General features: G+C 44.6%; 1 protein-coding gene across 1 annotated transcript in view; it reads left to right on the top strand.

Annotated features, from left to right (window-relative positions):
- CLVS2 (clavesin 2) overlaps positions 1–26,649 on the top strand; it is an 82,711-nt gene extending 56,062 nt beyond the window's left edge. The window contains exons 3-5 of the mRNA XM_029057592.2: positions 11,149–11,259; positions 12,508–12,728; positions 19,961–26,649. Coding sequence (XP_028913425.1) covers positions 11,149–11,259; positions 12,508–12,728; positions 19,961–20,048 — 420 coding nt within the window. The 3' untranslated portion in view covers positions 20,049–26,649. The remainder of the gene's footprint in view (positions 1–11,148; positions 11,260–12,507; positions 12,729–19,960) is intronic.
- The last annotated feature ends 236 nt before the right edge of the window (positions 26,650–26,885 follow it).

Here is a 26,885-nt window from a genome sequence, read left to right as displayed (position 1 = left end):
TTTGGTTTTGACTTCCCAGCCTCTGTGTGAAATCAACATAAAGGGGTTGCCATAGGAGGTAATAGAAGCACTGTAGCTTACTGGATGGAGCCAGGGAATCAGAAGGACCTGGGTTCTAATCCTGGCTCCACCACTTGTCTGCTGTGTGACCTTGGGCAAATCGCTTAACTTCTCTGTGCCTCAGTTACCTTACCTGTAAAATGGGGATTCAGACTGTGAGCTCCATGTGGGACAGGGACTGTATCTGACCCGATTAGACTGTAAGTACCCCAGCGCTTAGAAGAGTGCTGAAGAATACCATTACTATTATTATCATTATTATTGTTAGTAGTAGTAGAAGTCATCGAATTTATTAAGCACTTACTGTCTGCAAAACACTGTAAATGATTTGTGACATTTGTTTAGTGCTTACTCTGTGCCAAGCACTGTATTACGCGCTGGGGTGGAAACAAGATCACGAGGTTGCACACAGCCCCTGTCCCATATGGACCTGGAGTCGAAGTAGGAGGAAGAGCATGTTCTGAATCTCCATTTTATAGTTGTGAAAACTGAGGCACAGAGAAGTGTGTCTTCTTGCCCAAGGTCACCCAACTGGCAAATGGCAGTTCTCTGACTCCCAGACCCGGGCGTTTTCCGTTAGGCCACAGTACTAAGGGCAGGGAGAGAATACACAGGTAGGAATTAGACATGGTCCCTCTCTCTTGGGGGGTCCTCAAGATCTAAAAGTATAAATGGGGAGGAGAGACTGGAGAGACACATATCAGGAATGATGAAACATTCAAACAATATGGAAAAATACACAAAGAAAAGACAGAATCAGAAGGACGCTGTGGCTCCAGGCGCAGAATTTCAGGCTCCTTTTGGCTCAGAGTTCACGCAGAGACACCAGTCTTTCTGGAGTTTGGTGTTGGCCTCGTGCTGTGGGCGTACACAGGGGCAGCTTTTATTCCTGGTCCAGCCCTTGTGGAGGATGTCGGGAACGGGAGCCCTCGGAGGTGGGAAGTAAGGCCGTGGTTACCAAGGTGTCTATTTCCGTGACGGTGGAGGGGGTCCGAGAGCACGTGGGAGGAGCTTTCTACCACTGATACAATGATAGACAAACAACCAAAAAAAATGAATGAAGAAGGCCAGTCTATCTTTAGGAAGAGTGTGAGTTAAAAGTATGGCAATTATGATAATAATAAATAATAATGTTGGTATTTGTTAAGCGCTTACTATGTGCAGAGCACTGTTCTAAGCGCTGGGGTAGATACAGGGTCATCAGATTGCCCCACGTGGGGCTCACATATTGTAATCCCCATTTTTACAGATGAGGTAACTGAGGCGCAGAGAAGTTAAGTGGCTCGCCCGAGGTCACACAGCAGACAAGTGGCGGAGGCGGGATTAGAACCCATGATCTCTGACTCCCAAGCCCGGGCTCTTTCCACTGAGCCACGCCGCTTCTCTTGCAAGCTTCGGACCCATCTCGAGGTCTCCAATCTTTTATGTGGTTGTGAGATCCAGACCCAACCCAGATGTTGTATCTGATTTCTTGAGCACTTCCAACAGTATTCTCTAAGTGCCCTATTCAAATGGCAGAACATGAACACGAGCAACAGACTCAACCCTCTATGTGACGCCTCTGGCCTGGAACTCCTTCCCACTTCATATCCGACAGACCGTCACCCTCAAAGCTTTATTAATGATGCACTTATTCATTCATTCAATCGTATTTATTGAGTGCTTACTGTGTGCAGAGCATTCATTCATTCATTCAATAATATTTATTGAGCACTTACTATGTGCAAAGCACTGTACTAAGCGCTTGGAATGGACAAATCGGTAACAGATAGAGACGGTCCCTGCCCATTGATGGGCTCACGGTCTAATCGGGGGAGACGGACAGACAAAAACAATAGCAATAAATAGAATCGAGGGGATGAACATCTCATTAAAACAATACCAAATAAATAGAACACTGTACTAAGCACTTAGAAAATGCAATTCGGCAACAGATAGAGACAATCCCTAACCAACATCGGGCTCACAGTTTAGAAGGGAGGAGACAGACAATAAAACAAAACAAATAGACAGGAATCAATGGCATCAATACAAATAGAATTATAGATATATCCACAACATTAATAAAAGAAATAGAATTATAAATATGTACATATATAACTCTTCCAACACAGCACGAGGCCTTTCCCAGATTAGCCCTCATTTCCTCTTCACCACTCCTTTCTGTGTCTTCCTTGTACTTAGATTTGCACCTTTATTCACCCCTCCCTCAGCCCCACCGCACTGCTTACAGGTGTATAATTTCTTTATTTGTGTTAATGTCCGACTCTCCCTCTAGACTGTAAGCTCCTTGTGGGCAGGGAACTTGTCTACCAAGTGAACTTGTCTACCGACTCTGTCGTCTTGTACTGTCCCAAGCACCTAATGCTTGAGTGGCTCAGTGGAAAGAGCATGGGCTTAGGAGTCAGAGGTCGTGGGTTCTAATCCCGGCTCTGCCACTAAGTTACCTTGGGCAAGTCACTTCACTTCTCTGTTCCTGGAGTTACCTCATCTGTAAAATGGGGATTATTAAGACTGTGAGCCTCACGTGGGACTACCTGATGACCCTCTATCTACCCCAGCGCTTAGAACAGTGCTCTGCATATAGTAAGAGCTTAACAAATACCAAAATTATTATTATCATTATTATTATTATTATTACAGCACTCTGCACACAGTAAGCGCTCAGTAAATACCACCGAGTGGTTGATCGATGGATCACTGAGACTCGGCTTTCCTCAGTACAGCTGCACTGACTGAGTTGGTAGGATGCATTCATTCATCCTCTATGTATATATCTGTGTATATCTCTATGATTCTATTTATCTGTTTTGATAGTATTGATACCTGTCTGCTTGTTTTGTTTTTCTGTCTGTCTTCCCCTTTTAGACTGTGAACCTGTCGTTGGGTAGGGACTGTCTCTATCTGTTGTCGCATTGTACACTGCAACTGCTCAGTACAGTGCTCTGCACAGAGTAAGCACTCAATAAATACGATTGAATGAATGAATGAATTCATCCAACCGTATTTATTCATTCAGGATTACTTGTAATTCATTCATTCATACTTGTAAATAGTATTTACTGAGCTCATACTGTGCGGACCACTGTACTAAGCACTTGGGAAAGTCCAAGACAACGATAAACAGACACATTCCAGGATAATGGACAAGAATACAATACTTGCACAGTTGCTATGAGGTGAGCTGAAATGGGATAAGGGGAACAGTAAAAATAATAAAAGGACGAAATGAAGCGCAGTCGCAGATAAGCTGCATCGGAGTCGAATGCCTAGAGGCAACTGGTGCCGCAATCGGGAAAGAAGTGGCTTCGAGCAGCTCTCATCAGTGGTATTTACTGAGCGCTTACAAGCTCATTACGGGCAGGCAACGTGCCTGCTAATTCTGTTGTACTCTCCCAAGCGCTTAGTACAGTGCTCCGCACATAGTAAGCACTCAATAAATGCCACTGATTCATTGACTGATTGAATCAGAGCACTGTACTAAGCATTTTGTGGCCTGCATTATTCCAATCACTCAGAAGTTGCAGTGATGGCACAGAAAGACATGGTCCCTAAACATGAGAAGTTTGCAGCTATTGATTGATCGACAAAGTGGGGGTGTGGAGAGAAGCAGGTTGGCCTAGTGGAAAGCCAGATTTTGAACCTGGGAGTCAGAGGATCTGGGTTCTAATCCTGCCTCCACCAGTTGATTGCTCTGTGATCCTGGGCAGATCACTTTTCTTCTCTGCGTCTCATCCCCTTCCTCGGTGAAACATAGATCAAATACTTCTCCCTTCTACTCAGACTGTGAGCCCTGAGTGGGACAGGGATTGTGTCTGACCTGATTATCTTGTATCTAACCTAGTGCTTAGTACAGGGTTTGGCACATTGCAAATGCTTAACAAACACAATCATTGTTATTATTAATGATGTCGATATTTGTTAAGCGCTTACTATGTGTAGAGCACTGTTCTAAGCGCTGGGGTAGATACAGGGACATCAGGTTGTCCCACGTGAGGCTCACGGTTAATCCCCATTTTACAGATGAGGTAACTGAGGCCCAGAGAAGTGAAATGACTCGCCCACAGTCACACAGCTGACAAGTGGCAGAGCCGGGAGTCGAACCCATGACCTCTGACTCCGAAGCCCAGGCTCTTTCCACTGAGCCACGCTGCTTCCTCAGTGTTGTCCATTTGCCATACTCCATCTTGACGGCTGTCTGATAGAAAATGTCTCTAGCTGCCCTCTGACTGTCAACAAGAAGCAGCACGACGTAGTGGATAGAGAAGGAGCCTGGGAGTCAGAAGGACCCGGTTTCTAATCCTGGCTCTGCCACTTGCCTTCAGTGTGACCTTGGTCAAGTCATTTCATGTCTCTGTGCCTCAGTTACCTCATATGTAAAATGAGGATTAACCCTATGATCCCCATCTGGGACACAGACTGTGTTCATCGTGATGAGTTTCTATCTGACTTACAGTTTAGTACAGTACCTGTCACATAGTAAGCACTTAACAAATAAAAACAAGCAAACAGAAAAGCTAATATTGATCCTTAGTCCCTCAGAGTCCTGATTAATGACTGGCCTGGGAAACTGTGGTTTGGGTTTCCTGATTTAACTTGTGATGGGTGATATACCCCCACCATCATCATCATCATCATCATCAATGGTATTTATTGAGCACTTACTGTGTGCAGAGCACTGGGCTAAATGCTTGGGAGAGTACAATATAACAGAGTTGGTAGAGTTGGTAGACATGTTCTCTGTCCACAGTGAGTTTACAGACTAAAGGGAATGGTAAAACTTCAGTCCCATAAAGGAAAAGTCTGCCTTGGGAACTATAAAGATGGAGCTGAAATGTGAATTTCAAAGGCCAAGGGGATAGTCGTTAGAATTTTCAAGCTATTCCCCAGATAATAATAATAATAATAATGATGATGGTATTTGTTAAGTGCTTACTATGTGCCAAGCACTGTTCTGAGCGCTAGGGTAGATACAAGGTTATCGGGTTGTCCCACATGGGGCTCACTGTCTTAATCCCCATTTTACAGATGAGGTAACTGAGGCAAAGAAAAGTTAAGTGACTTGCCCAAAGTCACCGAGTTGACAAGTGGCAGAGCCGGGATTGGAACCTACGACCTATGACTCCCAGACCTGTGCTCTATCCACTAGATTAAGAGTCCTATAATAATAACAATAATCATATTTATTGAACGCTTACTATGAAAAGCACTGTACTAAGCACTTGGGAGAGTAAAATATAGCATGAGACACATTCCCTGCCCACAACAAACTGTAGTAAGGCAACCACTTTTTCAGGGAGCAGGATTTCCTTTTCCGTGCTGAAAGCGGGAGAAATCATGTGTCCCCGTCACTCTAAAAAAATGCCGTGACAAAAGTGAGGAGCAGTGTGGTCTAGTGGAGACCTGGGTTCTAATCCTGGCTCCGCTACTTGCCTGCTGTACAACCTTAGGCAAATCACTTAATTGTATTTATTGAGTGCTCACTGTGTGTAGAGCACTGTGCTGAACACTTGGGACAGTACTTAATAACAGAGTTGGTAGACACGTTCACACATGTTCTACTCAGGGAGAGCTTACAGTCTAGAGAGGAACACAGACATTAATACAAATAAATAAATTATAGATACGTACATAAGTCCCTGTCTCAGGGTGGCACCTGGAGAGTTCCCAGTCCTCTACCAGTCTCGTCTACGGGAGGGAGAGTCGAGCAGAGGCCTGTCCGTCCCATTCGTAGCTTGACCAGTGGCTAGCGAGGGGAAGGCGATCTGCTACAAGTCGAAACTCCTCTGTGCTGGACAGCAGCGGCACGGGAGAGAGTCGAGGGTGGAGACTCGAGTTCACTATGTGGAAGGAGGCAGTGGTAAACCACTTTCGTGTATTTACCAAGAAAACTCTATGGATCCAGTCCCAGGATGATTGGAGATGGAGGTGGGATGTTTTGGGAGAGATGCGTCCATGGAGTCGCTATGGGTTGGAGATGACGTGATGGCATGAGACAAGACAGTGTACATAAGTGCTGTGGGGCAGAGGGAGGCGTGAATAAAGGATGCACATCCAAGTGAAACAGGTGATAATAATAATTACGGTACTTGTTAAGCACTACCTATATGCCAAGCGCTGTTCTAAGCACTGGGATAGATACAAATTAATCAGGTTGGACACAGTCCCTATCCCACATGGGGCTCACACTCTTAATCCCCATTTTACAGATGAAGCAACCGAGGCTCAGAGAAGTTAAGCGACTACACAGCAGATGTGTGGAGACAGATTAAAAATCCCGGTGCTTCTGACTCCCGGGCCCATTCTCTTTCCGCTAAACCACATTGCTTCCCTGACCCAAGAGGGAGTGGGAGAAAAGGAAATGAAGGAAATAGTTGAGGAAAGTATGTTGGAAGAATTGGGTTTTTAATAAGGGTCTCTGGATCTCTGTTTCCTCACTTGTAAAAGAGGGATTAAGACTGTGAGCTCCAAGGGATACATGGACTGCATCCAACCTGATTAGCTTGTATCTACCCCTGCATTTATGTGCCTGGTACATAGAACGTGCTTAAGAAATATCATAAAAAAAAAAGAGTGAAACGTTCTTCAATCAATCCTTATGGCCCAGTGGATAGAGCATGGGCCTAGAAATCAGAAGGAACTGGGTTTTAATCTTGGCTCCACCACTTGTGTGCTGTGTGACCTTGGATGAGTCACTTAATTTCTCTGGGCCTCAGTTTCATCAACTGTAAAAGGGGGATTAAAAGACTGTGAGCCCCATGTGGGACAGGGACAGGGACTGTGTCTAACCTGATTAGCTTGTAGAGAAGCAGCGTGGCTCAGTGGATAGAGCAGGGGCTTGGGAGTCAGAGGTCATGGGTTCGAATCCCAGCTCTGTCACTTGTCAGCTGTGTGACTGTGGGCAAGTCACTTCACTTCTCTGTGCCTCAGTTCCCTCATCTGTAAAATGGGGATTAAGACTGTGAGCCTCATGTGGGACAACCTGATTATCCTGTAACTACTCCAGCGCATAGAACAGTGCTCTGCACATAGTAAGCGCTCAACAAATACCAACATTATTATCATTATCACCGCAGCATTTAGCTATCTGTTGCCGACTTGTTCATTCCAAGCGCTTAGTACAGTGCTCTGCACATAGTAAGCGCTCAATAAATACTACTGAATGAAATACTATTGAATGAATTTAGAACAGTGCTTGACACACAGTAAGCACTTAAAAAATACCATCATCATTATAATTATCACCCACCCTGTATAAATAGATTTATCTCTTCTACATACCTGTTTCTTTTTGGCTTACTTTCATTTTAACAGTCACTTCTATGTTTTTCCTTCTCTTCCCAATGCAAGTATATAATATATATCTGCCTATCCAGGCCCTGTCCGACCTGATGTGCTTGTATCCACCCCAGTGCTTAGATCTAGTGTCTGGCGCATAGTAAGCACTTAACAAATACCATTATTATTATTATTACACTGTAAGATCAAGGGCGGGGACCGTGTCTTACTTCTTGGTATACTCCCAAATGCCGAGTACAATACTCTAGAGACAATGTAGGTGACTAGTACAGCACTCTACAAATAGCAGGCTGTCAGTACAGTGCCCATCAAACAGCAGGTGTTATACGGAGTGCTCTGCACATAGGAGCAACCAGAGCAATACTCGGTGCCCGGGAGGAACTTAATTAATACTGATGATGATTGTAATATATAGTAGCAATAGATAGTAATATATAGCGGTTGTAATATATATTGCATGTTTACCTTGTGGGGACGGTGGTGATGATACAGAGACCAGACCCAAAGAAAGATGAGCTCTGTACCACCAACCAAGGGGACAAGGTTGCCTAGACCCTAGGTGGCGAGTAGGGATTAAATGTGCACCTTTGCCTTTCACATACATCTTCTCTAAAGGAGAATGGTCAGAATAGAGGAGCAGTGTTGCCTAATCCAACAGCTCCTACTCCATCCTAATCCTCTTCTACCTCTCAGCTGCCTTTGACACTGTCGACCATCCCCTTCTCCTCCACATCTTATCTCACCTTGGCTTCACGGACTCCGTCCTCTCCCGGTTCTCCTCCTATCTCTCTGGCCGGTCAGTCTCGGTCTCCTTCGCGGGCTCCTCCTCCCCCTCCCATCCTCTAACTGTAGGAGTTCCTCAGGGGTCAGTTCTTGGTCCCCTTCTGTTCTCCATCTACACTCACTCCCTCGGTGAACTCATTCGCTCCCACGAATTCAACTATCATCTCTATGCAGATGACACACAAATCTACATCTCCTCCCCTGTCCTCTCCCCCTCCCTTCAGGCTCGTATCTCCTCCTGCCTCCGGGACATCTTTACCTGAATGTCTTCCTGACATCTAAAACTCAACATGTCCAAAACTGAGCTCCTTATCTTCCCTCCCAAACCCTGACCTCTTCCTGACTTCCCTATCACCGTGGACGGTACGACCACACTTCCCTTCTCTCAAGCCCGCAAACTTGGTGTCATCCTGGACTCAGCTCTCATTCACTCCACACATCCAATCCCTCACCAACGCCTGCCGGTCTCACCTTCATAATATCGCCAAGATCTGCCCTTTCCTCTCTATCCAAACGGCTGTCGTACCGGTACAAGCTCTCATAATATCCCAGCTGGATTATTGTGTCAGCCTTCTCCCTGATCTCCTTTCCTCCAGTCTATTCTTCATTCCACTGCCCAGATCATCTTCCTGCAGAAATGCCCTGGGCATGTCATTCCCCTTCTTAATAACCTCCAGTGGTTGCCTATCAACCTACGCGTGAAACAAAAATTCCTCACTCGGGGTTTCAAGGCTCTCCATCCCCTTGCCCCCTCCTACCTCTCCTCCTTTCTCTCTTTCTACCGCCCACCCCGCACGCTCCGCTCCTCTGCCGCCCTCCTCCTCACCGTCCCCCGTTCTCACCTATCCCGCCTTCGACCCCTGGCCCTCGTCCTCCTGTGGTCGCGGAAGGCCCTCCTTCCTCACCTCTGCCAAACCAACTCTCTTCCCCTCTTCAAAGCCCTCCTGAGAGCTCACCTCCTCCAAGAGGCCATCCCAGACTGAGCTTCCCCTTTTCCCTCTGCTCCCTCTGCTCCCTTTTCTCCCGCTCCACCTTCTGCTCCCTCCCCCTTCCCCCCTTCACCTCCCCTCAGCTAAGCCCTCTTTCCCTCTGCTGCTCCCCCGTTCCCTTTCCCTACCCTCTGCACTGTGCTCATTTAGGGTATTTTTATTATAAATAGGGTATTTTTATTACCCTATTTATTTTGTTAATGAGGTGTACATCCCCTTGATTCTATTTATCATGATTATGTTGTCTTGTTTTTGTCCGTCTGTCTCCCCCGATCAGACTGTGAGCCCGTCGTTGGGCAGGGATTGTCTCTATCTGTTACCGAATTGTACATTCCAAGTGCTTAGTACAGTGCTCTGCACATAGTAAGCGCTCAGTAAATACTATTGAATGAATGAATAAATAGTGGATAGAGCTTAGGGCTTTAGAGTCAGAAAGACTTGGTTTCTAATCCTGGCCCCACCACTTGTCAGCTATGTGACCTTGGGCAAGTCGCTTCACTTCTCTGTGCCTCATTTGTAAAACGGGGATTAAGACTGTGACCCCCAGGTGGGACATGGACTGTGTCCAAGTCGATTAGCTTGTATCTGCCCAAGTGCATTGTACATTGCCTGACACATAGAGAGGGCTTAAGAAATACCATAGAAAGTAGTGGAACGAGCAACGGCCTGGGAGTCAGAGGACCTGGGTTTTAATCCTGGCTGTGCCATTTGCCTGCTGTGTGACCTTGGGCAAGTCGTTTAATTTCTCCATGCTTCGGTTTCCTCATCTGTAAAATGGGATTCAAAACCTGTTCTTCTCCTACTTAGAATGTGAGCCCCATGTGGGACGGAGACTGTGTTTGACCTGATCAACTTGTATCAGCCTCAGTGCTTAGAACAGTGCTTGATGAATACAGTTTTGAATTTTAACTCCAAGATAGCCTGGGTAGAAATGTGAAAATATGGATAAAAGGATGAAAGTATGATTACTCATAATTATTTTATGGTATTATAATGAGTTATGATACTTTCAACCTAAAATCTGTATTTTAGAATTTCCATTCAGACTATCTTGGAGTTAAAATTCAAAACGGACCATTTTCTGGGTGGAGTGAAGGGAATCTTTGTAATGCTAAGAAATTGTCATCACCCCCTTTTAGGGATGCATGAAGTAGCATTCAAAAAGAAAAATAAAACTGGAGCAGGGCAACTCCTAGGCAAAGCATATCCAAGGACCCAGAAACCATTGGTTTATTGGAATATTTGAGTAACCACGCACACCTTGGGTGGCCTAGTGGATGGAACATGGGCCTGGGAGTCAGAAGGACCTGGGTTCTAATCCTGACTCCACCACTTGTCTGCTGGGTGACCTTGGGCAAGTCAGGTCACCTCTCTGGGCCTCAGTTACCTCACCTGTAAAATGGGGATTAAGACTGTGAGTCCCATGTAAGACAGAGACTGTGTCCAACCCATTTACATTGAATCTACCCCAGTGCTTAGTACGGTGCCTGGCACATAGTAAGCACTTGACAAATACCCCAAAAGAAGAGAAGCAGCTTATCAAGAGAAGCAGCATGGGGTAGTGGAATAGGCACGAGCCTGGGAACCAGAAGGTTATGAGTTCTAATCGGAGCTCTGCCATTTGTCTGCTGGGTGACCTTGGGCAAGTCACTTCACTTTTCTGGACTTCATTTACCTCATCTGTAAAATGGGAATTAAGACGGTGAGCCCATGTGGGACAAGGACTGTGTCCAACCCATTTACATCGTATCAACACCAAAGCATAATACAGAGACTGGCACATAGTAAACGCTTAACAAATACCACAGTTATTGTTATTATTTCTGATGGCTTCTCAGTTAAGAGCTTGAGTGACCCAGCTGTTCTTTCATTGGCCGGTGAAAGCCCTCCATGTGAACCCAACATCTGCATCCTTCTTTAAGGAAAAGAGAGTAAACATAAGAAGCCAAGCTGATGTATGCCCTCTTATGGATCTCTATCTAACATCTAATGGGATTTGTTTTATATGTAAATTTAGGACAGCTTTCCTGCTCGATTTGGAGGAATTCATTTCGTCAACCAGCCCTGGTACATCCATGCTCTCTACACGGTGATACGACCTTTCTTAAAGGAGAAGACTCGGAAAAGGGTACTATTTTTAGTTTTGGTTTTGGTTATAGCTGCTCATTTTATGGTGTGAAGGTAGCGCGCGGAAACGGGTCACCACAGAGAAAGCCTTCTGTGTTTGTGTATTCCATTTGGTGTTTGTTTAAACACTCATCGCTGGCTATATGCCCACATATTAATGCTGCAGAATTTCCTTGTGAAAGCCACGTGTCAAGGTAGCTAGTCTGTTTTCTAAATGTAAGGAAAAGGCACGCGGATTTTGAATTAGAAACTTCAGTTTAAGATCCCCTTGAAAAGGGTATTTTTCTCACGTGGGAAGATTTATTTTGGCTTTCAACGCGTTGAAATTAAAATGAGATGAAGATAGAACATGAGGTAGGAGTCTCTGATCTGGTTGCTTGCCAGTTAGGGAGAAGCATTGTGAGAAATCTGTGCAATGGCTGGGCTTGAGCTCGCCTATGTCTTAGCCATCTGAAAGGCTGAAAGCCTCTAGCTTTTCAGGGGACTTTAACTTTTTTTTAGGAATCGTACCCTGGTGGTCATCTGAAGTCGCTTGTCTCGCTTCACATCCAGTCCTTTCCCCCAACGCCGCTCAAACCCGCCTCATGGAGGCGGAGAGAGGGCAGCGGCACTCTTGCGATGCAGTGCAGAGGGTTTCCGAAATTGTGGAAGCAGCAAGAACACTTTCTCTTCTCATCTGCTTCTGTTGCTGTTGGAATCCCTGAAGTCCTAGTCCATCATCCCAGAGCCCCGCAAAGTAATTTGAAATGCGTTTCAATCATCCGCCCTGAAATAAGGGGGAGAATCTCAAAGAGCAAACAAATAGCACAGAACACTGCAGTAAACTCTGGGAGAGAGTACACAGGTGGAAACTGGATGTGATCCCTGTCCCTTGGGGGCTCTTAATCTAAAAGTGGGGAGAAGGGATCTGAGCAAGACACACGAGGAACGATGAAACGTGAAAACGAAACGCTGACAGAGATATAAAATAAAGCAAACAGCAACAGAATTAGGGGAGCTTGCGGGGAAGTGATTGCTTTCTTCCCTTCTCAACCATAACCTCTTGTGGACAAGGACTGTGTCCACCAACTCTCCTCTCCCAAGCGCTCAGTATAGTGCTCTGCACGCAGCAAGTGCTCGATAAAACTGATTGATTATTCTCACTGCTGCTACAGGGCTTTATTAGGGCCCCCTGAGGATTTGACGAGGTTTCTTCTCAGCTGGGGAAATTCAGCTTCTCTTGGGGGGGATGATTTGCCGTTTCCCGTAGATATTCTTGCACGGCAACAACCTGAACAGCCTGCACCAGCTGATCCACCCCGAGATCCTGCCCTCGGAGTTCGGCGGGATGCTGCCACCCTATGACATGGGCACCTGGGCCCGGACGCTACTGGACCACGAGTACGACGATGACAGCGAATACAACGTGGACCCCTATAGCATGCCGGTGAAAGAGGTCGAGAAAGAGCTGTCTCCCAAGTCCATGAAGCGGTAGGTTGGAGGCCCCAGTCAGTCTTCTGGGTCTCCCAATGCCCAACTGAGCATTTTTCATCTTAACAGTATTTGCTAAGCGCTTACTATGTGCCAGGCATAGTACCAAGTCCTGGGGTAGATATGATATTGTCAGTTTGGTCACAGTCCCTGTCCCGTTTGGGGCTCACCGTCATAATCCCCATTTTACATATGAGGTAAATGAGGCACAGAGAACTAAAGTGACCTGCGCAAAGTCACGGGCAGACAACTTTATCGTGCTCAATCAATCCTTTTCCTTTAGAGTTATGTTTCCTCCATGTCCCATCCACTCTCCTTCCCTCTCATCCCTTTGCCAGTTGTGCCTCATTCACAGTCTATCCCAACGGTCTCATCCTCAAGATCTTATCTGTGTACCTCCTCTTTGCTTCTTATTGCAAATTCACATAGAGCTCTTTTTCATGGTATTTGTTAAGCGCTTACTATGTGCTAGGCACTGTACTATCCCAGCGCTTAGAACAGTGCCTGGGCCATAGTAAGCTCTTAACAAATACCACAATCGTCATCATCATCGCATTATTAAGCACTGGGGTAGATACAAACTCATCAAGTTGGACACAGACTGTGTCCCACATGAGGATCATAGTCTTAATCCCCATTTTAATAATAATAATGTTGGTATTTGTTAAGGGCTTACTATGTGCCGAGCACTGTTCTAAGCACTGGGTTGGCACAGGGGAATCAGGTTGTCCCACGTGGGGCTCACAGTCCTAATCCCCATTTTACAGATGAGGTAACTGAGGGACAGAGAAGTTAAGTGACTTGCCCAAAGTCACACAGCTGACAAGCGGCTGAGCCAGGATTCGAACCCATGACCTCTGACTCCAAAGCCCCCGCTCTTTCCACTGAGCCACAGATAAGGGAACTGAGGCACAGAAAAATGAAGTGACTTGTCTGAGGCCACGCAGCAGACAGGAGGCAGAACTGGGATTAGAACCCAGATCTTTCTGAATCACAGGCCCGGGCTCTTTCCACTAGGCCATGCTGCTTCCTTAATTTCACTCTTCCAGCTATAAATTATTGTCCAGTTAAAGAGGCTTGCGATGGATTGATGAGAGGGCCGAAGAGATCCCAAGTGGAACTAGGATGGAAGGTAGTTGTTATCAGATTCCCCAGTTCTTCCAACTCGGTGTCCTGTTCTGTCAACAGGATGCTTGGAAGAATCTGTTGATGAATGTCGAATCTTGGCTGATTTTTCAGTGCGAAAGTAGTTCATCGCCCTCTCGAATTACTACTTTTCCACATGAACTTTCCAGTTCATCTAGGCATTGGATATTCTAAAACACAGTCCAGAGTTTGACAGTGGGGCATATCTGGATAGACTCTCATGGATGGGTCTGAGAGAAGGAGGAATAGTATTTATTAAGCACTTGCTGTGAGCAGAGCACTGTACTAGACTCTGGGAGAGATTACACAGGAGGAAATTAGACATGATCCCTGTCCCTTGGGGGGCTCACAATCTAAAAGTGGGGAGAGGGACTTGAGAGAGACACATAAGGGATAATGGAATGTTAAAACACAACACTGTGTTCATCCCCTTGACTCTATTTATTGCCGTTGTTCTTGTCTGTCCGTCTCCTCCGATAAGACCGTAAGCCCGTCGAAGGGCAGGGACTGTCTCTATCTGTTACCAATTTGAACGTTCCAAGCGCTTAGTACAGTGCTCTGCACATAGTAAGCGCTCAATAAATACTATTGAATGAATGAACACTGGCAGAGATACAGAATCAAGACAAATCAGTAGTAGATAGAGGAACAGATTTTCAGGTTCCTCGGGGCTCAAAGTTTAGGGCTTACGTGCAGCTACTATAGGTCAAACTAGGTAACATGTATTTCAGGTCTGATTCCTGCTTTTGGTTTCAGGTGAGTTTGGACCCTTAGAATGAGAGAAGGCCCAGGATTTTTGCTGCAATATTTTCTAACAGTGCTCCAGTACAATGGACCACCCAGAAAAAGGAGAGTAGTCCAGGTTACATTTAAGAAATTATTTGGGCATTTCTCAAATCCTTCAGGGGCCACCTTAATAGCCCCATTATAATAATTAATAATATTTACGGTATTAAGCGCTGTACTAGATATAAGCAAATTGGGTTGGACACAGGTCCTGTCCCACTTGGAGCTCAAGGTCTCAGTCCCCATTTTACAGATGAAGTAACTGAGGCACAGAGAAGTGAAGTGATTTACCCAAAGCTGGGATTAGAACCCATGACCCCTGACTCCCAGGTCTGGGCTCTATCCACCACTCCATGCAGCTTCATTCATGCATTTTTGAATTATTAAACATGACTTGATTTTGCGGAGTGTTTTCATTTTACCAAAGTGCTTTCCCCTAACTTGTCTTACTTTTGCCCTCACAGTAGCCCTGTGAGGTAGACAGAGGAAGGAACTGTTATCCCAGATGACAAGATAAGGAAATTTGAGTCCCCAAGACATATAGTGATTTTCCTGAGGTCATACAACAGGCCAGTGTTAGAGCTGGGCCTAGAACTGAAGTTTTCTGGCTCCCAACCCCACACCCTCCCCAGTAGATCCTGCTGCCTTGTGTTCATTCATTCATTCGGATTTATTAATTATTATTTATTATTATTATTATTATTTATTGTGTGCAGAGCACTGTACTAAGCACTTGGGAGAGTATGATATAACAACAAACAGACACATTCCCTGCCCACAACGAGCTTACAGTCGGGGGGGGGGGGCAGACTTTGATATAAATATATAGATAAATACATTACAGATATATACATATTTGTACATATATGCATATACATATGTATACATATGCACGTATGTGCTCATAGTAGCTGAGAAACCAGAATATCTCTGAATCAGGCTAAGAGATTTATTCAGGGAGGGCTAAGAAAAGAGCACCAATTGCATTGAAATCAACTGTATTTTCAGATTCATTAAAAATTGCCAGATTTATTCATTTACAAAATGAACAAGCAGGCAATGAGCCAATGAGGAGGTTTGTTCCCCGGGGGTAAGTCAGAGACTTTAATTCTAACAAGCCTCATGCTACCAGGAAGCTTCTTTCCATTCTCCTTTTGTGCTTGTTCTCACGCCTCCCTTTCTCCACTGAAAAGAGTTTGCCTCTAATCACCTTCTATTTAAGGGGAGAGAATGAGTTATTGAAGCTCATTCATGCAATCGTATTTATTTAGCGCTTACAGTGTGCAGAGCACTGTACTAAGCATTTGGAAAGTACAATTCAGCAACAAATAGAGACAATCCCGTGCCCACAAGGGGCTCACACCTGCAACTTCCAGTTGGAAAGGCACAGGTTAATCAGGGACAGAATCAAAGTTTATCGAAATATTTTGGGGATGGGTAGAGCAATCACAGACTTGAATCATCATTGCATTTTTGAATATTAAATATGGCTTGATTTTGAGAGTGCTTTCGTTTTCCCAAAGTGCTTTCCCCTATCTCGTCTCACTTTTGCCCTCACAGTAGCCCTGGGAGGTAGACAGAAGAAGGCATCATTGTCGTAGGTGACCAGATAAGGAAACACGAGTCGCCAAGAGATATAGTGATTTTCCTGAGGTTATACAACAGGCCAGTGGTAGAGATGGGCGTAGAATTGAAGTTTTCTGGCTCCCAACCCCTTCCCACTAGATCCTGCTGCCCCGTGTTCATTCATTCAGTTGGATTTATTAAGCACTTACTCTGTGCAGAGCACTGTACTAGGCGCTTGGGAGAGTGCAATATAACCATAAACAGACACACTGTGAGTAGTAGCTTCAAAACAATTGAAAGGAAGCACTTCTTCATCCAGTGTGTGGATCCCTTGGGGTGGGGAGGGTGATGGTTAGGATTGTGGAATTCATTCCTCCATGAAGCTGGGCAGCCATAAATATCCCCCAGTTCCAGAGGGTTTTGGATAGATCCATGGACAAGCAATCTTTCAATCCTTGCTGGCTCACTGGAGGGTAAAGTCGGGAGGGAGAGAAGAGATTAGATGGTACATCTCTAACCGTGAGGTTGGATGTATAGGGAGGTTAGAGCCCGGGCATGGGAGTCAGAGGTCATGGGTTCGACTCCCGGCTCTGCCACTTGTCAGCTGTGTGACCGTGGGCAAGTCACTTCACTTCTCTGGGCCTCAGTGACCTCATCTGTAAAAATGGGGATGAAGACTGTGAGCCTCATGTGGGACAAACTGATGACCCTGTATCTCCCCCAGCGCTTAGAACAGTGCTCTGCACATAGTAAGCGCTTAACAAATACCAACATTATTGTTATCATGGGTTCTATGAACATCTTGGTGTCACCGTAGGAGACAGAGTCCTGGACTAGATGCTGTAGACTCTAAGTTTCCTGTGGGCAGAGAATGTGTCTACTAATTCCCCACTTTTCCTCATCTCCCACTCCCTTCTGTGCCACCTTGACTTCCTCCCTTTGCTCTTTCCACTCCTCCCAGCCCCACAGCACTTATGTACATATCTGTAATCTTATTTATTTGTATTGATGTCTGTCTACCCCCTTCTAGACTGTGAGCTCATTGTGGGTAGAGAATGTCACCGTTTATTGTTGTATTGAACTTTCCCAAGCGCTTAGTACAGTGCTCTGCACACAGTAAGTCCTCCATAAATACGATTGAATGATTAAATGAATGAATGAATGAATACTTTGCACATTGGAAGCACTCAATAAGTAAGCGGGCCTGGTAGCCAGAGGACTTGGGTTCTAATCCCAGCTCTGCCACTTGCCTGCTTTGTGACCTAGGGCAAGGCACTTGACTTCTCTGTGCTTCGGTTTCCTCAGCTGCAAAATGGGGATTTAATAACTGATCTCCCTCCTTACTAAGACCGTGAGCCCTGAGTAGGGCAGGAACTGCGTCCAACCTGTAACTGCCACATGGCTTAAAAGAGTGCTTGACCCATAGTAACCTCTTAGCAAATATCATAAAAAAACTCATAAGTACAGTTGATTAATAGCAGCGTGACTCAGTGGAAAGAGCACGGGTTTAGGAGTCAGAGGTCGTGGGTTCTAATCCCGACTCTGCCAACTGTCAGCTTTGTGACTTTGGGACAAGCTACTTGACTTCTCGGTGCCTCAGTTACCGCATCTGTAAAATGGGGATTAAGACTGTGAGCCTCAAGTGGGACAACATTACCCTGTATCTAGCCCAGCGCTTTGTGGCTCAGGGGAAAGAGCCCGGGCTTGGGAGTCAGAGGTCATGGGTTCGAATCCCGGCTCTGCCACTTGTCAGCTGTGTGACCGTGGGCAAGTCACTTAACTTCTCTGGGCCTCAGTTACCTCATCTGCAAAATGGGGATGAAGACTGTGAGCCTCACGTGGGACGACCTGATTACCCTGTATCTACCCCACCGCTTAGAACAGTGCTCTGCACATAGTAAGTGCTTAAAAAAATACCAACATCATCATCATCTCCCCCAGCGCATAGAACAGTGCTCGGCACATAGTAAGAGCTTAACGAATACCAACGTTATTATTACTGATTGACTGTACCATAGAGCTGACCCCACGGTAACTTTGCTCATATCACCTATTCTTATGTTCTTTCCTCTCCATCCCAAAATCCTCAAAAACTTACCCTTCCACCAATCCGCAGATCATTGTTTTGATGCTTCCCATATGCACATAAATATATATGAACATATGCCTATATATATGAACATAAATATAAATATATGAACATAAATATAAATGAACATGAAAATTTGTAAAACTGAATTCCTGATCTAGTTATGATGAAGAGAGAGTCTCATGGGCCTTACAGCAGGTCCTTGAATGGGCTTGTACCTTGTCTTTTATGGAGCGGTTTGGCTTGGGTCACCATCACATCTTTGCGCAAGGTACGCGCAGCGAGGAACTTGGCACAGCATAGTGGATAGAGCACGGGCCCGGTAGTCAGAAGGTCAGGGGTTCTAATCCCGGCTCTGCCACTCATCTGGTGTGTGGCCTTTGGCAAGTCACTTCACTTCTCTGTGCCTCAGTTACCTCATCTGTAAAATGGGGATGAAAACTGTGAGCCCCATGCAGGACAGGAACTGTGTCCAACCCAATCTGCTTGTATCCACTCCAGAGCTTAGTACAGTGCCTGGCACATAGTAAGAGCTTAACAAATACCACAACTCTTATTATTGTGATGATGATGACGACGCCAGGATGAGAAGTGATTCCCAGCTACTTCTTTCTCCTATTGACATAGCCAGCCTAGCAACCCGTGCCTGGTTTCTTAGAGAAAAGAAATGACCAAAGGGGCCGATGTGAGGACGTCCACTCCACCCCAAGCCCCCTTCTCCATTGTAGAAATACTCTTACATGTCTGGAAATAAAGGGATCCTGTTAACACGTGGGAAAAATCTAGTCGTGTTTTTGCTTTGATTTCACTTAATAATTGGGTCTGTTGCCGGCTTTTCTTTTTTCATTAGCCCTTACTCTAGCATTTCATCTTATCGTTCTTCTGTGGCGAGTTAATGATGTCTGCTAAGAAGCATATTTCAGTAGCCGCCGCCAATTGGCTGGAATAGCAGCAGCAGGGAGTAGAACTCATTATGGGTGAGGATTTTCAAAGGGCAGCTGTTTTTTCTTAATCCCGCAGCTGAAAAGCAGGCGGTTTTCTGCTACAACAGTAATATGTTTAATTGGCTTTCTTCCACCCCGATTTCATGTTGTTCCTACTGATGAACTGAAGTCTAATTCCCACCTGCCATGGGGGGCAGATGGGGTAGGGAGGAGGGGGATTTGGGGGTGGAGATGATCTGTCAGGACTCTGGCAATTTCTGTCCTGATCACGTGGGGCTGTTAAATTGTTTCTAATTTCCCAGGAAGTAGAACTTTTGTTCAACATCCAGAATGTGATATTGGTTTTTTTTGGATGTGGGGACATGGCAGAGAAGCAGCATGGTGTAGTGGACAGAGCACGGTCCTGGGAGTCAGGAGGTCAACGGTTCTAATCGTGACTCTATCACTCGTCTGCTGTGTGACCTTACCTCATCAGTTACAAGTCACTTACCTTCTCTGGGCCTCAATTACCTCATCTGTAAAAAAATGGGGATTAAGAGTGTGAGCCCAGGGTGGGACGGAGTCCGTGTCCAACCTGATTAACTTGTATTCACCCCTGCTCTTAGAACAGTGCTTGGAACATAGTAAACTCTGAACAAGTACCGCAATTATTTTTATTATGAACCGAAGCAAAGGTATCTATGCTTTTTCTCCCTTGTCAGGTCTCAGTCAGTAGTAGATCCCGGGATGCTCAAACACATGGATAAACACGAGGAAGAGAACCTGCAGCCCCTGCTTTCCCTGGACTAAACCCCCCTGGCACCAGGAAGGGAAGGCACCTGCTTTGGATGGTCAACGAGACACGGGAAGAGCATGCATAGGCTGGAATCCTATTTATTCACCTTCACGGAACGTCGTGTCTCAAGGCAGCGGGCTGGACCAGGTCTGGTTGACGTATGGGTGCCCTGAGAAACAGGAAAAAAAAAAATTGATAATCTATTCTGAAAGTGCCAACTTGTTTGTAAATAGAATATAATCTCCACTTCATGTTTGTACACCTTGGTAGCATTGTAGCCTAGGGAGAAGGGAACTGAGAGTCTTTGTCAGGGGCCGGCGGCGTTCCACCACGCAGTAGCAAGAAAATCCAATCGGATTCTATGTGGTCATGTTTTCTCTGAAGCCACATGGCTTCCTCTTCCTCCTCTCAGACTCCCTGGTGGTGTTGAAATACTTTTGAAGGGAAGAAGAGAATGTAAGGGCTTGTGCAACGTTGCTATGACGAATACATTTCCTGTTCAGGGAATTTCATTTCATGGGTAATTTGGAGCCCTAGGGCCCCCAGGGAGGAGAGATGTGCGCGCAGAGGGATGGAAAGTTAAGGGATCCAGGATCTGAGCTCCCGAACTGTTTTCTATTGTTGGATTCTTTGAGCTCTAGGAAGTGAGAATTCCTCATAAAGAAGATGGGATATTCAGAAGCAGCTAAGCTCCTCTCGACTCTACAGTCGGGAAAATTTGGGCTGAGGTCACATTCCCTCTTGGCTTCTTCCAGGAACTGCTTCTTGAATGATTGTACTGGGAGAGAGAGATCTCGGAAAAGCCTCTCAACGACGAGACAAGATTTGCCACTGGACGCTGAGGGGTGCTTTTTGAATCCCCTGCATGGGGTGATAAAAATATATAGATATTTTTACAACATTCAGATAAGCCCAAGAGGTGAGGTCTATTCATCTAGGGTTTATAAGAACAGTCACACTTTCTCAGTGTGCTTGGAGCTGTGATCGACTCTTAAATGAGACATGACCGAAACTTAGAGCGTTACCCACAGATTTACACTTTAAAGGTTATTGGGAGCCAGGGGAAAAGAAACAGCATCTTCGCGAGCCTGCTTAGAGACGCTCTAAGTTTTGTGGCAAAGTAGCTTCCAATATGCACCATATCGGTGAAACACTTCTGTCTTATCTTGGGAGATGGGCAGAGGGCTTGAAAACAGAGACTGATCTCTGTCAGGAAAGAGAAATTTGAAGGGAGGGGGGGATGAAGATAAGTTTCCAAACACTTCAGATGAAAGCAAACACGGATTTCCTCTAAGCCCACTGTGGGCAGGGAACAAGCATACCAACTCTGTCATATTGTGCTCTCCCAAGTGCTTAGGACAGTGCTCCAGTGAGAGCTCAATAAATATGATTGATTGATTTCCCCTTTCTGCCTAGAGTGGAGAGACGCAGTGAGCTTGGCTTGTCTCCTTGTGGAGAGGAGCCCAAGGGGTATGTGAATGCGTGTTCTGCATGGGCTGAGTGCTGGCCTCTGGCTTCTTGTGGGCAGGGGATGTGTCTACCGACTCTTGTATTGTACTCTCCCAAGCACTTAGAACAGTGTTCTGCACACAGTAAGCACCAAATACGTACCATTGATTATATGCCCTCGATTGCAACAAGCCTGAGCCTTAAGCTGGGGTGGAGGGGAGCGGGTAATGAGCAGTGACCGGGTGTTCTGTCAGCATTTCAGTTCCCAAATGTGAACTCCCGTATTCCAGATACCAAATTTTAAAACAAAGCTAATCATTCTTCAGATGAAGTGGTGAGATGGAGAAAAAAACCCAAAACAAATCCCTCCCACCCCCTACAATCTGTGTATTATGAAGGGAGGGAGAAAGAAAGGTTGGCGCTCACGATAGCCTTTGGGAGCGAGAGCGCTAAAGACATGACTGGTATTTTTTAGGCTACCTCCCTCCAACACCCGCAGTGAGTCTGCAGGAGGTATGTGGTGAGGGTGGTAAGAATTTACACCTTAGACCCTTCTACCAGATCAAGCAAGTCAGGAGTCCTGAACCCTGTCATTAAACCATCGTGTGCTATATTTCAAGAATGTAGTACCTCGGCACATACTTATATTTTTAAGAATCTATTTGGGTAAATCAGGTTGATACTTTTTGAAGAAATTCAAAAGTCTTGGTCACTATTCAGAATTCTCTTTTGAAAGTAGAAACTGTATGGATTGAAACCTCATAAAAAATGCCAATCCGTCTAATGGCAGAAAAAAAGAGAATCTGTATGACGTTCTCCTGCTACCATCAGACATTATTAAGGTTTAAATGATTTTGGGTTAAAGGAGCAAACTCTCAGTTTGAATGATTGAATTTGAATCTTCCTCTTTGGAATCCCTGAACACAGTGTAAAACTATGATATATCCTTTAGGGCATTGGATGCCACATAATCCTACATTTTACTACAGGTTCTACTTCCCAGCTGTGAAGCAACCAACCATAGGAAGAAAGTATTGAAACTTGAATATTGTTTCAAATATTCAAGAATCTAGTTGACAAAGTACTCAGGATTGCCTTCTGAAATGACTGTGTCTGGTTTTACTCTATCGACTCAACTTATCCACTTATCAATCTTGACTAAGCTTCTTGGTTGAGAAAACAGTGTTTATCCTTATGGCTAACTGACTCTTAGTGTTGGAATCCTTCACTTGGTTTTCTGGAACAAGGGTCTAAAGTGCAGACTGATTTCAAATTTAATCATTACTGATAGATATTCATACATTCCCCTTCTAAATCTAAATAGCAAATTGCTTGTTCAAATCTCTTTTCTTCATTTCAAGAGCAATACCGAACTGAGCTTTATTAAGGGGTTTTGCCACGCAAGTCTTATGGACTTTAAAGAGCTTCATTGGATCGGTATAGAATTTAAATCTGAGGCAAATTTATCCTTCTGCTCTTCCTTCCCCTCCTCCTCCCCCGCCCCCATCTCCTCCTCCTCTTCCGATGGATTCTCCTCCAGCATTTCCCAGCAGCAGCTGTTTTAAAAAAATAGAGGACTTCTTCCCCGGCTAGTATTCTTTGCACACACTTTTCACTAAGACTGAAATGCAATTTCCTGCTCTGTTCAGAAATATTCTGTAAAAAAGGCTAAAGGCAACTCAGATGACAGCATCAAAAGGAGGTTGGGCTTCTGTTTTATACTCTTTCTTAAAACTGTTGGCTATTTCTTTGATACACATCTGAAATGTCAAACCAGTTGAAATACAGAAGGGAAAAAATGTCCTAATCTTCACTTTGCTATTCCAAATCCATTATTAATGTTTCACTGTAGAATTGGTCAAAAGCCAAGAGGTTCAATTAGCTGAGCCGAACATTACCTAATGTGAAACAGGAGTACAAAATTCCAATTCCTGGCTTTAAATGAAGACTGCAGAGTATACCGGGATCCCTGAAAAATTTCCTTTAAATTAGCTATAGATAAAAATCATCATTCATTTTTAAGGTTCTGAAAATTGTGAGCTATCTGGTCTAAAAATACAACCACCTCAATTATATAATGGGATGTTTTGCATTTCAGTTATGCAATTCAGGAAGTTCTGTGTACAGCTAATTCTGCTATAAGACAGTAATTGTATTTTTTAGGAACTTCATGGTATGGAACAGTTATGTCACTGCAACCATTAATGAGGTGGGAATTAATAGATTTAGCGGGTCGAAGGTTCTAGAGGGCAGGGAATGTGTCTACCTACTCTATTGTACTTTCCTAAGCACTGAGTACAGAGCTCTGCAGTGCTCAATAAATGCCATTGATTGATTGATCGATTGATTTTTCCAATTATTGTGTCCAGCAGAGTAGAATGCTTTGCACCCTTGTCACTCATTGTTATTTTACTGTATTAAATACTACAAAGTGGCAGAAGTTCAGAGACATACAGAGAACAGGCACAGGACAGTACAGTATTGTGCAGTAGAGTAAGGCCAAGTCAGAATGACACCACCAACGTGCACACAACGGCGAGCACAGCGTTCTTACACCGAACATACTTCCTCCAACTTGTGGATCATGCGATGTCAGTTGTGGGAAGAGAGTTCCTCCGATTCTTTCACTGCATTCTGTCCACCCCGTGTAATGCCGGCATGTTTTCTAGCCTAACTGACTGTGCAGGGTTATAGAGGATCGAGAGTTGTTTTAGACTCTGTAGAGCAGGGTATGCCTACTCACTAAAAGAAATATTGCCGACTTCAACACAAACATCCTAAGGGACAGTTTAGCATTTGTAGAATTTGCTTTTTAATGTGTTATTCAATTGTATAACATCCATCTAGAAAAGCTGCCCAGAGCCTGTAACTGTTCTAGTCTTGTTTGTTTCATACAGTTTTGCTTCTCATTATGTGCCTATCAATTTATGCTAATTTGGGATTTGTTTTTCAACACCCAAGAAGGTGTTAGCGTAAAGAATATTTGTGGATTTTCAACGGAGGATCCTCCGCTCAGGTCCCTTAACTCGGTTTTCAGGTTGTGTTTGAGAGTATTGGAACCTTAACAGGAGCCTGGAGGATAAAACCACAAGGGGTGGATGGGGTGGAAGAGGTGGAATATCTCACGCCGTGAACTTTGAATGAGAGCTTGGGTCCTGGTTGTAAAGTGGGAAAAAAAAATTCTTTAAGAAAGCAAGTGATTGTTTTGCTCCATGATATCGATATTGCATCCTATAAGCTCTAAAACATTAGACTCTAGAAAATGTGCTTTCACTGTAACATGTCTAATAGCAGCTTGTCAATAGCTAACATGGGAATGTCCTTCACAGTTTTGCAGCATCAAGTTTAAGAATACAAAGGAAGAGCTCTGAATTCATATGAGGGACACCTTGTGAGTGTCTGATTGGTGTAAGCCCATTATTTTGAAGTAGATGGTACATGTATCTTTTAGAACTATCTACATGTTCCTGACCTTGGTGTCCTGGTAAGAACCCAAGCTATCCCAATGCTGTTTCTGTTGCGAATAAGGTTTACACTCTCCTTTCAGTCAATGTAAATAAACATATTTCATCGAAACTGTTTTTAACTAAACCTGCTCCTTCACCACCTTCCAGACTCACCATGGGCTATCACTACCATTTATTTTCTGACAAATATGTGGTCTGAATCTGCACGGGGAAAGAAAAAAAAAAGAACATCAACCAAAAAGCAAAAGCAGAATCTGCCTGTTCCTCAAGGGTTCCGGTATTTGTAAGTTTGTTTTCGACCAAGTGGAGGGGGTTTCACTTTTTATGCCTTATTATGTTCAAGAATGGCTGAAATCCTTTGTGTTGAGTCCCTTCAGAGAGGATGTTTTTGTCTATGATCTTTGGACTGATCTCCTGATTGGTCTTGGATCTGGATGATTGACAGATGCTGCCCAGGGAGGCTGATTTTTTGCCCTTTCTTGCTGAGGGTATGTAATTTATGGAAACAAGAGAAAGCCTGTTTTGGCTAAACCGGGTTCCTCCCTATATAGCCCTATTGCTTTCACACTGGGAGATAGACCAGAAATTGGACCTAATGAAGACTCTCCCCAGCTGAGAGGCTAGGAACAAGACCCCTGACTGTTCATCCACTTGTCCATCTGTACCCCAGGACCTATCCTGAGGGAGTCTGGGGAGAGACAGCAAAGGACGGAGACGGGAAAAGGTTGAAGGGTGAGTAGCAAAACCCGAAAGATTGACTTACAGTCAGGCAGATATACTGAAATCCAACTTCCTCTTGGGGCCATCTCTAAGGTGAGGCTGGAGATATAAGCCTTCCCGCAAACACTGGACTCTGCTACTTTATTGAACTGAAGCCTAGATTTGCCCCAAACAGATTTGCGTTAAAAACTGGGAATATGACTGGTCTGAGAAGCCATTTGTAGTTTCAGTGCTGATACCAGCTGGCTGACAGACCTCAGACGATTTGTTGACCCTCTCTGGCCCTGTGATAGGAGGATAATGATGCCTGCCTCCTCCCACCTCACAAGAATGGTGTGAGGCTAAGACGAGGTTATTGATGTGAAGACACATTGGAGGAAATGAAGTAAATGTACCATACAAATTAAGAGGATTATTTTTAAAAAATTAATTTTCCAGAGTGAAATTCCTGTCAGAAAAAGTACACTTGTTCAGTGTAGTTACAGTCGCTGTTTAAGACTCTTTGAGTTTTTCGTAAAATACTGGAGAGGTTTTTTTCATTGTTGTTGAAATACTTACTTCGTATTTTAACTGTAATCCTAACCAGGCTTTTTCCAACTGAGACTGGGATAAGGAAGAAAATATATAAATCCCATTAAACGATTTGTTCATTCTGTCTTTTTGTGATAAGCCAAGTGTAACTGCCGATTTGGTAGTCAGATGTTGGTTTCCGATAGCGCTCATCCCATGTTACTTCGAAGTCTTATGATTCTTGTGAATCTACTGATACAGTTTGCACCTGGATATTATTTTCTGGGGTGAAAAAAGTCTGTTTTGTGTATGGGGAATGTTCTTTGAAATCTTCTGTGGTGGATTTACATTAATGTGCAACAGTGTCATCCCAGAGGGTGTCTGTCTGGAGATATGACGTGAAGGAAGAGGAAGGGATGTGTCTGAAAAGCACTGCAAGGTGGATTAAATAAAAACGGAATGGCATATATCAGGTTACAGGACTTTTTTAGAATTGTGTTTCTGCTTTGAGATAGAATCGGAAAGGCGCCTCTTTGTACTGTTCAGATTAGAAAATTTCTACACTCTATCGCTCTCGCTGTAGCTCTCTGAAGTGCAGGAGATGACCCGAGGTCCAGAATTAGATTAGCTGACATAGACTCTGGGAACTTTAGGTCCTGTTGCATGTCTGTAGACACTCAACTCTGAAATAATGTGTGTTTTAGG

Source organism: Ornithorhynchus anatinus, chromosome 2, assembly GCF_004115215.2.
Source record: "Ornithorhynchus anatinus isolate Pmale09 chromosome 2, mOrnAna1.pri.v4, whole genome shotgun sequence".
NCBI lineage: Eukaryota > Metazoa > Chordata > Mammalia > Monotremata > Ornithorhynchidae > Ornithorhynchus > Ornithorhynchus anatinus.
The sequence above is the reverse complement of the archived record's forward strand: the minus strand, read 5'-3'. Positions and strand labels throughout refer to the sequence as shown.